This window comes from Chlorocebus sabaeus, chromosome 12, assembly GCF_047675955.1.
Source record: "Chlorocebus sabaeus isolate Y175 chromosome 12, mChlSab1.0.hap1, whole genome shotgun sequence".
NCBI classification, from domain to species: Eukaryota; Metazoa; Chordata; class Mammalia; order Primates; family Cercopithecidae; genus Chlorocebus; species Chlorocebus sabaeus.
In genome coordinates this window covers 98,282,166-98,297,833 of record NC_132915.1, presented here as the reverse complement: position 1 = coordinate 98,297,833, position 15,668 = coordinate 98,282,166, and the positions used below count along the sequence as shown (strand labels likewise).

At 42.5% G+C, this 15,668-nt stretch overlaps 4 protein-coding genes across 5 annotated transcripts in view; 2 read left to right on the top strand and 2 right to left on the bottom strand.

Moving 5' to 3' along the window:
• The window catches only part of RABGAP1 (RAB GTPase activating protein 1), a 170,834-nt gene extending 169,209 nt beyond the window's left edge, over positions 1 to 1,625 (bottom strand). The window contains exon 1 of the mRNA XM_008006338.3: positions 1,519 to 1,625. The gene's annotated coding sequence lies outside the window, so the exon portion shown is untranslated. The remainder of the gene's footprint in view (positions 1 to 1,518) is intronic.
• Positions 668 to 8,675, bottom strand: LOC140713120 (uncharacterized). Its single transcript, XM_073022229.1, has 4 exons — positions 8,635 to 8,675; positions 5,956 to 6,465; positions 5,739 to 5,867; positions 668 to 1,654 (listed from the first exon to the last, which is right to left on the bottom strand). Exons 1-3 carry the CDS (start codon positions 8,673 to 8,675, stop codon positions 5,795 to 5,797), a joined length of 624 nt encoding a protein of 207 aa, XP_072878330.1. The 3' UTR covers positions 668 to 1,654; positions 5,739 to 5,794.
• Positions 6,287 to 15,668, top strand: part of ZBTB26 (zinc finger and BTB domain containing 26) — a 12,741-nt gene continuing 3,359 nt past the window's right edge. The window contains exon 1 of one of the 2 annotated variants that reach the window (XM_008006343.3): positions 6,287 to 6,391. The gene's annotated coding sequence lies outside the window, so the exon portion shown is untranslated. Of the gene's footprint in view, positions 6,396 to 15,668 lie in introns of both variants that reach the window. The other variant, XM_008006342.3, reaches the window with a different exon arrangement.
• The window catches only part of ZBTB6 (zinc finger and BTB domain containing 6), a 24,124-nt gene continuing 14,768 nt past the window's right edge, over positions 6,313 to 15,668 (top strand). The window contains exon 1 of the mRNA XM_073021904.1: positions 6,313 to 6,395. The gene's annotated coding sequence lies outside the window, so the exon portion shown is untranslated. The remainder of the gene's footprint in view (positions 6,396 to 15,668) is intronic.

Below are 15,668 nucleotides of genomic sequence, written 5' to 3'. Positions count from 1 at the left end.
GGAGACAGAGTCTCTGTCACCTAGGCTGGAGTACAGTGGCAGGAACTTGGCTCACTGCAACTTCTGCCTCCCAGGTTCAAGCGATTCTCCTGTCTCAGCCTCCCGAGAAGCTGAGATTACAAGGGTACACCACCAAGCCTGGCTAATTTTTGTATTTTAGTAGAGACAGGGTTTCACCATGTTGGCCAGGCTGGTCTTGAACTCCTGACCTCAGATGATCCGCCTGCCTTGGCCTCCCAAAGTGCTGGGATTACAGGCGTGAGCCACTGCACCCAACCCTGTTAGTTCTTTGAACTACTTCAAAATAGTTTTAAAGCCTTTGTCTATTAAGTCAGATATCTATCTTGGCTTCTGTGGAAATAGTTGGAGTTGATTTATTTTGTTCTTCTGAATAGACCATACTTTCCTGTTTCTTTCTATGTCCTGTGATTTTTTTTCTATTTTTGAGATGGAGTCTTGCTCTGTCACCCAGGCTGGAGTGCAGTGGTGTGATCTTGGCTCACTGCAAGCTCTGCCTCCTGGGTTCACGCCATTCTCCTGCCTCAACCTCCCGAGTAGCTGGGACTACAGGCACCCACCACCACGCCTGGCTAATTTTTTGTAATTTTTAGTAGAGACGGGGTTTCACCATGTTAGTCAGGATGGTCTTGATCTCCTGACCTCGTGATCCACCCGCCTCGGCCTCCTAAAGTGCTGGGATTCCAGGCGTGAGCCACTGCATCCGGCTATGACTTTTTTTTTAATTTTATTTTTCAACTAGAGATGGGGTCTGTATTGCCTAGTAACAACCAATTAAGTGGGACTACAACCACATGCCTTTAAACTTTTCTACAATCAGTATTCCCAAATCAGTATCCAATTCAGAACCATAAATTCCATCTGGTTACATCCCTTGACTTTTTAATTATGGCACTTAAAAAAAATTAAATTTTAAATCCTTATCATTTGTTGTTGTTGTTGAAAATTGAACATTTGAATCTTATAATGTAGTGAATCTGAAAATAAGATTCTCCTTCTGCCCCCATGTTTGCTGGGCTTTTGTAATTGTCTCTGTGCTGGGGATCAGGATCAGGATCAGCCTCAGGTGAAAGCTTAAGGTTTTCTTAGGTCTTTTCTTAGCTGTGTCTTTCCCTGGTTATATGCAGTAGCTTTCTACTTTCCCCTGCCTAAGTGATTGCTTTTGAATATCCTCATCCTTCAATATCTGACTCATAAATGGGGTAAAAGGGAAAGCAAACAAACAAAACAGGTGCTATTCCTTTAAAACCCTTGGAAAGAGGTTCAGCTGGTGAAGGGTCAAAACAGTGGCAACCTGCCTCTGCACCTGCAGCTCAGTCATCAGCAACCAGAGTGTCGACAGCCAGTATTTGGAGGACAAAGTTCTTACTGTCCACCCAGCCTCCAGCAAGCCGCACCAGGAATGTGGATACAGCTGCGTGCTACAGTTTTAAGTAACACTGAATGAGTAGCTGCTATCACACTAAAAGCTGACACAGACTGAAATTAACCTCTATTTACCAGCCCAGCTCTCCCTTGGAAGGTGTAACAGCATTCGAATAGACTCCAGAGTTCCAACATAGTTACTTCAGAGAGTTGCTGCTGGTACAACTGTTGTCTAGGTGGAGAGGTAGATTCCTTGTGACTCCTGCTCCATCTGAAAAATAGAAAAAAGAATGAAGAAAAGTGAACAGTAAATAAAACCTAAGGGACCCTGTGAGATACCATCAGGAGGACAAACATAATGAATTGTGGGAGTTTCAAAGGAGAAGAAAGGGCAGAACATACTGCAAGAAATCATGGTCAAAACTCTCCAAACTTTATGAACAACAATGGTGTACAAATCCAAGAAGTTTATCAGACTCCTGATAGGAAATACTAAGAAACCACCAAATATATTATAATTAAGCTGTCAAAAACCACAAAAAAAAAAAAAAAAGAGAGAATCCTGAAAGCAGCCAGAGATGAGCAACTTGTCCCATACAAAGTATTGCAATAAGATTATCAGCCAATAAAGAATCCTTAAAGGCTCGAAAGAAAAAAAACTATCATGGAAAAATCTATATCTGGCAAAATTGTTCTTCAAAAATGAGTTAAGACATTTCCTGACAAAGACAAGCCAAGGGAGTTTGTTACCACCAGCATTCCTGCCCCTCAAGAAATGCTAAAGAGAAACCGACAGGTTGAAATGCAAGTACACTTAATAGTAACTCAAAGCCATACAGAGAAACAGAGATTCCTAGTAAGTCAAATACACTGGCAACTATAAAAGCAAGTATTGTAATTATGATTTGTAACTCCACTTTTTATTTTCTCTGATTTAAAAGTCAAATGCATAAAAAATATTTATGTGGGCTCGGCGCAGTGGCTCATGTCTGTAATCCCAGCACTTTGGGAGGCCGAGGTGGGTGGATCACCTGAGGTCAGGAGTTCGAGACCAGCCTGACCAATATTGGTGAAACCCCATCTCTACTAAGAATACAAAAAAATTAGCTGGGCCTGGTGGTGGGTGCCTGTAATCCCAGCTACTCGGGAGGCTGAGGCAGGAGAATCACTTGAACCCAGGAGGCGGAGGTTGCAATGAGCTGAGATTGTGCCATTGCACTCCAGCCTGGGTGACAGAGCGAGACTCTGTCTCAAAAAAAAAAAAAAAAAATTATGTTATTGGATAGACAATGTATAAAATGTTATCTGTGACATCAGTAACAGAAAGGAAAGGGCAGAGCTTTACATGAGCAGAGTTTTTATATGCTATTGAAGTTCCTTGGTATCAATTCAAATTATATTGTTATAACTTTTGGATGTTGAGTGTAATACCTATGGTAACCACTAATAAAATATCTACAGAATCTACACAAAAGGAAATGAGAGGAGAATCAAAAGTTTCATGATAAAAAAAAATCAACTAAACACTAACACAAAAAAGCAGTAATGGAGGAAATGAGAATTAAAAAAAGCATATAAAACCCAAATAGAGAAATGACAAATATAAATCCCACCTTATCAATAATTACTTTAAATCTAAATGGTTTAAACTCTCCAATCTAAAGACAGAAAGGAGTCAAGGCTGCGCACAGTGGCTCATACCTATAATCCCAGCACTCTGGGAGGCCAGCACAGGTGGATCGCTTGATGGGACCGCATGCCTGTGGTCCCATCAGCCAAGACTGTGCCACTGCACTCCAGCCTGGGCAACAGAGTGAGACTCTGTCAAGAGAGGGGAGGGGAGGGAAGGGGAGGGGAGGGGAGGGGAGGGGAAGGGAGGGGAGGAGAGGGGAAGGGAGGGGAGGGGAGCGGAGGGGAGAGGAAGGGAGCAGAGGGGAGCGGAGGGGAGGGGAGGGGAAGGGAGGGGAGGGGAGGGGAGGGGAGGGGAGGGGAGGGGGGAAGGGAGGGGAGGGGAGGGGAGGGGAGGGGAGGGGAGGGGGGAAGGGAGGGGAGGGGAGGGGAGGGGAGGGGAGGGGGGAAGGGAGGGGAGGGTCGGGTCAAGTGTGGTGTTGCACACCTGTAGTCCCAGCTACTTTGGGAGGCTGAGGCGAGAGGACCACTTGAGCTCAGGAGTTCAAGGCTTCAATGAGCTATGATTGTGCCACTACAATCCAGCCTGGGCGACAGAGTGAGACCCTGTCTCTAAAATTATATTTATTTTTTAAAAAGAAAGGGCAAATTAATTTTAAAAATACACACACAATCCACATGATCCAACTAAATACTATCTACAAGAGAATCACTTGACATCCAAAGACACAAATAGCTTGAAAATGAAAGGTTAGAAAAAGAGCCAGGTACAGTGGCTCACACCTGCAGTCCCAGTACTTAGGGAGAACAAAGATAACTTGAGGCCAGGAGTTCAAGACCAGCCTAAGGAACATAGCAAGGCCTGGTCTCTACAAAAAAAAAAATTTTTCAAAAATTTAAGGAAAAAGGGCTGGACGCAGTGGCTCACGTCTGTAATCCCAGCACTTTGGGAGGCTGAGGTGGGCAGATCACGAGGTCAGGAGTTTGAGACCAGCCTGGCCAGTATGGTGAAACCCCATCTCTACTAAAACCACAAAAATTAACTGGGCATGGTGGCGTGCACCTGTAATCCCAGCTACTCGGGAGGCTGAGGCAGGAGAATCGCTTGAACCCAGGAAGTGGAGGTTGCAGTGAGCCGAGACTGCACCACTGCACTTCAGCCTGGGCGACAGAGCAAGACTCTGTCTCAGAAAATAATAATAATTTACAAAAAGTAGCCAGGCGTGGTGGCAGGCGCCTGTAATCCCAGCTACTCCGGAGCTGAGGCAGGAGAATCACTTGAACCTGGGAGGCGAAGGTGGCAGTGAGCTGAAATGGCACCACTGCACTCCAGCCTGGGTGACACAGTGAGACTCCCTCTCAAATAATACTAATAATAATTTAATGAAAAAAGATATAACATGCAAATAGTTACTGAAAAAGAACTGATGTAGTTATACTACGATTAGACAAAATATTTTAAAATTTAAAAATGTTATAAGAGATAAAGACATCATATATTAATAAAAATCTCATTACAACAAGATGATATAAAAATTGTACGCATTTACCTAGCTAGAAACAGACTCTCAAAATACATGAAGCAAAAATGGACAGAATTAAAAGAATAAACAGTTCTACAATAATAGTGGGAGACTACAATACCCCGTTTTCAATAATGGGGAGATGAATCAGATAGAAGATAAGTGAGGAAATAGAGAACTAAATATCATAATAAACCAGCTATACTTAAAAGACATATAGAGAACATTCCACCCAGCAAGAGCAGAATACACATTATTCTCTAAAGTACATGAGGAATTCACCAGACTGTATGCCACAATTCAAGTTGCAGAATATTTTACAAGATAGCTGTCATACAAAGCATCTTCTCGGACCACACAGATGAAGTTAGAAATTAATAAAAGAAGGATAACTGGAAAGGTCACAAATATCTGAAAGTTAAACAACACTCTTAACCACTGGGTCAAAGAAGAAATCAAGGTCGGGCACGGTGGCTCACACCTGTAATACCAGCACTTTGGGAGGCCAAGGCGGGTGGATCACCTGAGGTCGGGAGTTGGAGACCAGCCTGAACAACATGGAGAAACCCCGTCTGATGTCTCTAAATATAAAATTAGCCCGGCGTGGTGGCGCATGCCTGTAATCCCAGCTACTTGGGAGGCGAGAGCAGGAGAATCGCTTGAACCCAGGAGGCGGAGGTTGCGGTGAGCCGAGATCACACCATTGCACTCCAGCCTGGGCAACAAGAGCAAAACCCCATCTCAAAAAAAACCAAAAAACAAAAAACAAAAGAAATCAAAAGGGACATTAGAAAATACATAGAAATGAATGAAAATAACACAACATACAAAACTTCTGAGCTGTAGTGAAAGCAGTGATCAAAGGGAAATTTATAGTTGTAAATAACTACATTAAAAAGAGGGAAAGGCTGGGAGCAGTGGCTCACACATGTAATCTCAGCACTTTGGGAGGCTGAGGAGGGCGGATCACTTGAACTCCAGAGTTCAAGACCATCAAGCTTTATACACTTTATAAATGATTAAAGTAATAAACATTACGCATCTTTTACCACAATAAAAAGCCCCTCACCACCACCAAAAACGAAAAGAATGGGCAGAAACCAGTAAACTGGATTGGCAAGGAAAAGAACTCTAGAAGGATCCTCAAGTTTTCCGGTCTGGATAGGAGATGAGATGAACTGGAGATAATTAAAAGGTACATACACATCAGCACAATCAATTGGAGATCTCGTCCATGTAGCTGGCTGGGTTGTGAATGGTCAGCATGAAGTAGGTAACGGAAGCCATGGGAATGCAAGAGATTGCCCTAGGAAGAACCCCCAGGCAAGATCCCTGAAAAACATTCAAAAGTGAGGGGACAGCGTTCTGCTTCTCGGGCTCGCGAGCGACGAGTCTACACCCCTAGGCGAGAAGGACTTACCAAAGTTTAAGTACAGAGGAGCCCCTCAGGCCCAAGGAGGCAGCGGAGCGTCTAGGCCCAGCTGCAGAAGAGCCGCTGAGACGGGGGTCCCGGGCAGCAGGTGCCTGAGAGGAGCACAGGGCCTGAGCCGCAGACGCTAACTGGCTACCGCACCTTGAGGTAGTAGGCAGTGAAGCTAGCGCCGAAAGTACGGCGCCCTCCGTCTGCGCCCCGCCCACAACGCAGAAATTCCCTCTCGGGGCCCCGTTGTCCTCCGAGCCTTCCGATTGGCGGAGAGGACCATGGGACCTGGAAGTTGTCTTTGTCCGGCCAGGGCTGCCCTTCCGGTTCCGTTGGGTCCCCCTTTGGCTCGGGTTCCCTGCCCCTCCCCCTTCCCGGAGCCCCGAGGGGCCGGAGCTCCTGGCGGTGCCGGATCCTGACGGCGGCCTTCCCCCGGGTCTGTAAGTGCGGAGACGGCCGGAGCGCCGGGCTGGGGTGCGGGGTCTCTCAAAATGGAACCCCCCTGGGGCCCTGGATCAGCCGGGACCTGCACTGGGATGGGAGCCGAGAGGCTGGCCTAGGCCCCTGGGGACTTGAGGAGCCCTTGGCCCGGCCCACGCTGCGCCCCGCCCCTTTCCCTTTCCTGTGACTGGAGTGGGGAGCCTGAGGATGCCCCTGGGACCGCCTCCTAGGACCCCAGCTGAGGGCCCAGCAGTTGGCTTGGGGGCCTGACTCTGACATCTTATAAGAAGTACCAGAGGTGTGAGGCCCTATTAAAACGAGCCTCGGGAGCCAGCTGAAGCCCAGGCATTCAGTGCCAGTACTTGAGAATCGCTGTGAGTGCTAGGTTACCCTTTTGCTGGGGTTTTCCCCTATTTGGCCACTGGCCGCAGCACCTTTTATATTACTGGCGCTATGCCAGACACTGGAGATTCGCAAGATATTGTTCCAGTTTTCAGGATTAAGTTTGGGAGCCATATCTGAATAAATAAGTACTCCTATGTGTGTGTGTGTATATATATGTATGTATCAGTCACATATGTGTTAACTGCTCAAGGGACAGTTGCTGAGAAGGCTTTAGAAAGAAAGTGATGTCTGAATTGTACTTGGAGAGAGTAAAGTGCTGAAGAGTTTTTCAGGGAAAACAGCTGCAATACTGTGGAGAAATGAGCATAACTTGTGTGGGAAGAGGAGGAAATGGGGGGATTCCTATGCACAGAATGGATATGAGACTGGGAAAGTCGACTGAGGTCCAGATGGTGAATGGTGTAATCCTAAAGGAGATGGGTAGTTTTTTGAAGAGTTCTGAACAGAAGATTGATATGATCAGATTTGCACTGCAGGAAATCATTTTGTTCTGTAGAAAGCCCATAGAGAAGGGACTTTCTATTAACTGCATTTAGACTCTTTAGCTGAAACCTAGGAACTCTTATCGGAGATTCTTTTGAAGGGGCAATGGGATCAGCCTAGTGAGAAGCAAAGAATTCCTGAAATACAGTTAAAATGGTGTCATTGGTAAGAAGACAAGTTTACTGGAGATGATTATGTCAAGACTCCATAATTAACTGAATGCTGAAGAAGCGAGAGGGACCAAATCTAATTCTTAGGTTTTAGACCTCTGAGCTGAAGGATGGTGATGCCATTATCAGAAATAAAGCCATGAGCTTAGTGTAGATTATGAATTCATTTTTTGGACATGTTGAATTAAAGGCCTAATGCGATAGACACATAGAGCTGTCCAGCATAGAGTTGGAAATGCAAATCTTTAGCTCAGCCTAAACATTGTCACTAGAGGTAAAAGTTTGAGTTATCAGCATAGAAGTGGAAGCCATGGGAATAGCTGGCATCAGGAAGAGAATTTTGAAAAAGAAGGAAATTTGGGGGGTAATGCTTACATTTCTGAAGCAGAAAGAGGAATTGGAGCTAGTAGTAGTAAGCAGAGTAGCAGAAACAGAGGTAGGCAATAAAGTGTAGGAGTGCAGGGTTACAGCAAGCAAGAAGGCCCAGAAATCAAGAGAAGGGAATTTTGAGGAGAGACCACTGGATCAATTCATGCAGAGCATCTGGAGACTTGGGGGAGGGGAGAGTATTTCATTTCTTTATGAAGAGGTCATTAGTGACCTTTTAAAAAGCAGTTTAGTGCAGTGATGAGGTGGTACTCTATGAAATATTAGGCAGCTCAGTTGGTTTGGTGTTAAATGGGAATAAGAATAGGGCATCTATAAAGGATTTCACAAAGAAAATTGACAGGCTTTATTTGTATATCTAACACATGCTTATAGGGTACATTCCAGACACTGTTCTAAGCTCTTTAAAAATTAAATCATTTATTTTCCATAACAACCGTATGAAATAAGTTCCTGTTGATAGGTGGGAACATTGAAGCAGAGTGGTTCGAGGTTACACAGAAAGTAGTTGAGCAGGGTTTTGATCCTAGGAAATAGGGCTCCAGAGTCCATGGTTTTACCCACTGCTCTATGCAGTCACTGAATATAGGAGCCAAAGGAGTGGGAAAAATTTAAGCAAAGAGAGGCTCATTGATAAGAATGGAGAGGCTTGGAAGGAGACCCAGGTTAGAAGAAGGTAAGTAAAGGATTTATGTTTGATATGTTTTTTTATTTCTTTCTTCCTAAGTCTGTTTCTACTCTCTGCCAATTTAGGTTAATTTCTTCCACTCTCATGCTTTCATTTATCACTTACCATCTGTAATCAGATCTTTTCTTCATATTCAGCCAGCTCATGGATCCTCACCTTGATGTCATGCAGGCTCCTCTGGCTCAAGACCAGACTCATGAGCATGCCCTCCAATATTCCCTGCTTTACTGAATGACACTCAGTCAGAGATATCCAGTTACTCAAACCAAATATCTTGGAGTCATCTTGACCCTTTCCCCACATTGGTCACCAAGCCCATCAGTTCTTTGTTTGAGAAGTCTCTCAAATCTGTTTCCCCTCTCCATCCATATTATTGTTGTCCCTCTTCAGGCCCATGTCATTCTGTCTTGATCTGTTAGAGTAATCACATACTAAAATGCTTCCTTGTCTCTACGTTTACTGTTCTTCAAGCCATTCTCCATAAAAAATTTTTTTGGCTTATTGAAGTTCAGACAGTGCACGAGTGTAGGCTTCATGCATTTCAAGTGATAGGGAAGAAGCCCAGAACAGGTACTTTTGAGTACCTTGAATTGAGATTTAGTTTGGTTAAGTTTGGCCGTGGGGATTGGGATTTAGGGATTGTTAACATAGAGAGGTAATAAAACATTGAGAAACAGAAGACAGGCTTTTTGAAAAAACATAGATTTAGCTTTGAAAGAGATACTATCCTTGTACAATTTAGTGAAGCCTCAAAGAACAGACCAGCAAAACAATGGTGGAAAACAGATCAATAGTTAAGTAATTTGCCCACTTCCACATAACAGTTTTAAAAGAAGAGCTAGTCCGGGTGCCATATCTCACACCTGTAATCCCAGCACTTTGGGAGGTGGGAGGCTGAAGCATGAGAATCGCTTGAACCTGGGAGGCCAAGGTTGCGGTGAGCCGAGATCGCACCACTGCACTCCAGCCTGGGCAACAGAACGAGACTTGGTCTCAAAAAATTTAAAAAAAAAAATCAAAAGAAGAATTAAATCTGTATTCATCAACATAAATTGCTCTCAAAAACAATAAGTGAAAGAAGTTGCAAAACAATATGTTTAGTTTATGTATAAGAAACTTAATTACGTTATACTTTCTGTGGCTAGACATATAGAAGTATTGTTTTTAAAATGCCAGGAGGAGCCGGGCTCAGTGGCTCATGCCTATAATCTCAGCACATTGGGAGGCCAAGGCGGGTGGATCACTTGAGGTCAGGAGTTCAAGACCAGCCTGGCCAACATGGTGAAACCCCGTCTCTACTAAAAATGCAAAAATTAGCCGGGCTTGGTGGTGCGTGCCTGTAATCCCAGCTACTCAGGAGGCTGAGGCAGGAGAATTGCTTGAACTCGGGAGGTGGAGGTTGCAGTGAGCCAAGATTGCACCACTGCACTCCAGCCTGGGCAACACAGCAAGACTCCGTTTCAAAAAATAAATAAATATATAAATAAATAAACAAAATACAGGGAGGGAGAGTCAGGAAGGATCAAACTTAAACTGAATACTGAGTGGTAGGCAGTTGAGAAGGAATTACATCTAAAATCTTCAAAAATGTTTCAAGAAGAATATATTCTGTATATATTACTTAAAAGTTGAAACAAAAGCTTGAGAACTTGGAGAGTATTGTGTCATGAAAGTTACCTAAAAGAAGAACAAGATTAAGGTTTATAAAGAGAAAGGCTGTAGTATAATAAAGCCTCTTTAGAAAAAGAACATATGTCAATGAGGGACAAAGATTTCCAAGTAGTTGTGAGTGGTAAGTTGAAAGATAAGGGCACTTTTATGAGACAAGTGAGGAAGCAAACTGATATGTAGCTTAGGAATTTATTGTACAGATAGAAAAATTTTACTTGCCAGTAGTCATTAGAAGCATTTGAGAAAAGAAACCATTTTCTCACTACCTATAGTATAGCAATGAACATTGTCCTACCTGGAATATTCAGTAATTAGTCCTTTTTTACTATTCCCATTTGAACAAAGGGAAAATTTCAAATTAGTTATAATTGTGGAAGGATTGTATAAATATAAGTGAAGAGGAAGTGAGAATATTCCCGTTACATTGATGTTTGAGAAATATCATTCAAAACTTGCTAATAGAAACTCAACAGTATTCAGATTTAATCTCAGTAACCGAGGCAATAGATAATAAAAACCTGAACTATGGCAGTGATGTAAGAATGGAGGAGTGAGGAGTTAGTGATCAGTCTGAGGAAAGAATCAACAAAATATGATGACTGTGTCTCTAATCTACCTGATCAGTTCTTTACTTTCCTTCAGTTACAAGAAGCTTGACTATAATCTAGAATTATGTGAGTGATTTTTATTACTATTTTGAGTAATTACTGCTTTAGTTAGATGTTACCTACAGTTGGGGATTGTGAAATCAAATATATTCATAATATTTATTTTTTGCTTTATTTGCAAATGGCATTAAGTTTCAGTCCACAAAGATAAATACACAAAAGATGGAAAATAATATAAAGTAAAATAGATGAGAAAGGTATAATAAGGATAAGGGCATAACACGCAATCAGAAATATGACTAATGCATATATGCTTGCCATTTAAGTCTTCTAATTTCATGCAAATTTGGCTTGAAGTCACAACTTTTGTTTTTAAACATAAACCTTTCTTTGAAGCATAACCAAAACAAAAATATACAAGTCATAAGTGTGCAGCTCAATGAATTTTCTTGGCCTGTATTTATGATACTGAATGTAAGGAAGGAAATCTGAGAGTTACACAATTAATATTATCCTTGAGATAAAACCATACCAGCCAGGCACGGTGGCTCACACCTGTAATCCCAGCACTTTGGGAAGCCCAGGCAGACAGATAGACCACCAGAGGTCAGGAGTTGAAGACCAGCCTGGCCAACATGGTGAAACTCTGTCTCTACTAAAAATACAAAAATTAGGCCTGGCACAGTGGCTCATGCCTGTAATTCTACCACTTTGGGAGGCTGAAGTGGGCAGATTACCCGGGTCGGGAGTTTGAGACCAGCTTGACCAACATGAAGAAACCCCATCTCTACTAAAAATACAAAATTAGGTGGGCGTGGTGGCACATGCCTGTAATCGCAGCTACTGGGGAGGCTGAGGCAGGAGAATAGTTTGAATCCAGGAGGCGGAGGTTGCGGCAAGCCCATTGTGCTTTGGCCTGGGTGACAAGAGCGAAACTCTGTCTCAAAAAAAAAAAAAAAAATTAGCTGGGCATGGTGGCAGGCACCTGTAATCCCGGCTACTCAGGAAGCTGAGTTAGGAGAATCGCTCAAACCCAGGAGGCAGAGGTTGCAGCAAGCCGAGATCACGCCATTGCACTCTAGCCTGGGCAACGAGCGAAACTCCATCTCAAAAAAAGAAAAAAAAAAAACTGTACCTAGGTTAGTAGTTTCATACCTGGATTTTGGCATCATGCAGTGTATACACAAGTACCAGATCTAACACTTAACACTTTCAACCTCTGTTAGGGTTTACAAATTATTTATGTTTTCTAAATTTAGTTTCCTCATATACAAAATCTGGGATAATGGTAATACCTACCTGTAGAAATTGTCACGATTAAATGGGTCAATTTATTTATTTATTTATTGAAATAGGATCTGGCTGTGTCACCCACACTGGAGCGCAGTGGCATGATCATGGCTCACTGCAACCTCTGCCTCCTGGGCTCAAGCCATCCTCCCACTTCAGCCTCCCAAGAAGCTGGGACTACAGGCACACACCACCATGCCCAGCTAATTTTTGTAATTTTTGTAGAGATGGGGTTTCACCATGTTGGCCAGGCTGGTCTCGAACTCCTGAGCTCAAGCAGTATGCCCACTTCAGCCTCCTAAAGTGCTGGAATACAGGCATGAGCCACTGTGCTCAGCCTAAATGGGTCAATTTAGGTATAACATCTATACCTGAAATGTAGCAAGGAAGATTAGGTATCATTTCTCTTATTTTTAAATAAAATTAAGACAGTTCATAAGAAATTTTTTTTAACTATTAAAAAAAATTTTTTTTAAGTATTTAAAACAGGCTCATGCCTGTAATCCTAGCACTTTGGGAGGCCTTGTGGGAAGACTGCTTGAACCCAGGAGTTTTAGGTTACAGTGAAATTCGATTATGCCACTACACTCCAGCCTAGGCAACACAGCAAGACCATGTCTCTACAAAAAATAAAAACATTAGCCAGGTGTGGTGGTGTGCACCTGTAGTCCTGGCTACTCAGGAGGCTGAGGCAGGACGATTGTTTGAGCCTTGGTGCCAAGACAGCAGTGAGCTATGATTACGCCACTGCACTCTAGCCTAGGTGACAGATGACAGAGTGAGACCTTGTCTCAAAAAAAAAAAAAAAAAAAAAGATAAAATTTGGTTTTATATTGCCAAAACTATTTTGGAAACAAACCCTAGAAAGACAGCTCTCCCTAGTCACTCAAAAGAAGATATCATGATAATGAAGAGCATCTGTATCATAGACTAGTAATAATTTCATGGGGGAACATTAAGAACTCATTATTATTCTGTTTTTTGTTAAATGAGCTGTATAAAGTATAACAAACCATTGGTCCTTACCCTCAAATAACTAACAGTCTATTGGAAAGAGAAAGTAGTGAAAGGAAACAATTAAGGGATAAGATGTGAGGCCTGGAAATAATTTATCAAAGAGAGACAATAGAGTGGGCTGACACATCCTAGGGAAAATGTCCTTTAAAAAAACAATTAATTTTGCTCACATTCTTAGACTACAGCAGACAGATCAAAGCAAACACTTCCCTGAACTATCCAGTTGGCTGCTCTTGTTGATAATTTTCTTGAGAACTGATGGAGAGTAAGCATAGTCATGCATCACTTAATGTGATGTGTTTTGAGAAATGCGTCGCTAGGTGATTTCATCATTTTGTGAACATTACGGAGTATACTTAATGCAAACCTAGATGGTATAGCCTACTACACACCTAGGTTGTATGATACAGCCTGTTGCCCCTTGGTTATAAACCTGTACCACATGTTACTATACTGAATACTGTAGGCAACTGTAACATAATAGTAAGTGTTTGTGTATCTAAATATAGAAAAGGTACAGTAAAAATATGGTATTACAGTCTATGGGACCATCATTGTATATGCAGTTCATTGTTGAACAAAACACTGTCATATGACACATGGCAGCTGCTCATCTTTAGAGCAAGGAACAATTGTCTTTGAGGATACCTGTCTAAAGCATTGTGAGTACTGTCATAATATAGGTAGAAGCAATGAATGCTTATTTTGGGGTGTGAGGAGGAAAATACTGATCTGAGGGTTTCATAGGCACCTTCAAAACCAGCTAAATGCTAAAAAAGAATGCCACTTTTATTTGGCTGCTTGAAACAGTCATTTTTACAACTCTGGTTACAAATTGGAACATTCACCACTCCAAATCCAAAATGAATATTTTAAGCTACTGCAGTTGCTAAAAGGGACCAATGATATTACTTTTGCTGCTTTAAGTTACTGACATTTTCCTTGTATATCTTCTAGATTTTCCCTTCATAGTTAATACTGAGTTTCTTTTCTCTGATGTTTCATTTGCTTGTCTACATCGCTCCTCTCTCAATGCAGTTTTTGTATTTATTGTGATTATTATCGGTACATTCAAAATGTCATACAAGGGGAAAAGCTTATGCTTTGTTTATATTTTTATTAATATACTTATTATTATACTGGTGCCACACCAGTTCCCCTCCTAAATTTTACCTCTCTTTTTTTTTTTTTCTTTTTTTTTTGAGACGGAGTCTTGCTCTGTCACTGAGGCTGGAGTGCAGTGGCACAATCTTGGCTCACTGCAACCACCACCTCCCAGGTTCAAACAATTATCCTGCCTCAGCCTCCCGAGTAGCTGAAACTACAGGCGCCTGCCACCATGCCTGGGTAATTTTTTGTATTTTTGATAGAGACGGGGTTTCACCGTGTTAGCCAGGATGGTCTCGATCTCCTGAGGTCGTGATCTGCCCACCTTGGCCTCCCAAAGTGCTGGGGTTACAGGCGTGAGTCACTGTCACCTCACTTTCAATGCCATTCTCATTTAAATGAACTCCTAAGTTTAGAATCTTTACACATTCCTTTTATTCATTCTCTATATCCAGTCAGTTACCAAGTGCTTTGAAATATCTTTTGTTATTTTTCCTTTCTTCTTCTTCCCATTTTTATTTCTTTCTAGGCCATCATGGCCTCAGACCTGTAATGCTTCTGCAGACACTAAGCTGGTTTTCCTAACAACAGTTCTTCCTTACCACTGTCAGACTAATCTGAGAGATTCAACTAATGCAAACTGAGCACTTGCTGTGTGTTTAGTGTAATGTTAGGTGATAGGAATAGACACTGATTTGAACAGAAGAGGGTTTGGCCAGTAATGGGACAAGCAATGTAGCTGCAATAAGTATAATATAATTCAAAGCAAAAGGAAAGAATATTTTGTCTTACAAGATGCAAGTTCCCAGCATTAGATGGAGATGCTTTCCCTTAATACCATGAAACTTGGAGTTTGGATGGGAAGGAATAAGTATTTGATAAAGTGTGTTGACTGTTACAATAGAAGTATGCAATGGGCCCAGTAGAGACAATTGTACCGTATTAAACGGTCGGGGAAGGGCCTCTCAGAGAAAATAAAGGAGTCAGAATTGTTTAGAAAGTGGTGTTTTTGTTTGTTTGTTTTGTTTTGTTTTGTTTAGACAGAGCCTCACTCTGTCTCCCAGGCTGGAGTGCAATGGCGCAATCTCGGCTCACTGCAACCTCTACCTCCCAGGTTCAAGTGATTCTCCAGCCTTAGCCTCCTGAGAAGCTGGAACTACAGGCACGTGCCACCACACCTGGGTAATTTTTGTATTTTTCGTAGAGACAGGGTTTCAATGTGTTGGCCAGGCTAGTCTCGAACTCCTGGCCTCGTGATCCACCCACCTCAGCCTCCCAAAGTACTGGGAAAACAGGCATGAGCCACCAAGCCCAGCTTGTTTTTTTTGTTTTGTTTTTAAATGCAGTTTTGCTCTTGTTGCCCAGGCTGGAGTACAATGGTGCAATTTGGGTCACTGCAACCTTTGCCTCCCAGGTTCAAGTGATTCTCCTGCCTCAAATTCCCGA

Bases quoted from the DNA above. Each gene is read 5' to 3' on its own strand.
- LOC140713120 (XM_073022229.1), bottom strand. From the start codon at position 8,675: ATGAGCTGGCTGAATATGAAGAAAAGATCTGATTACAGATG. The intron at 6,466-8,634 runs GTAAGTGATAAA...CGGCTGATCCAG, and splicing joins AAAAGATCTGATTACAGATG to GGCCCCAGGGGGGTTCCATT. The intron at 5,868-5,955 runs GTAAGTCCTTCT...AATGTTTTTCAG, and splicing joins TCCTCTGTACTTAAACTTTG to GGATCTTGCCTGGGGGTTCT.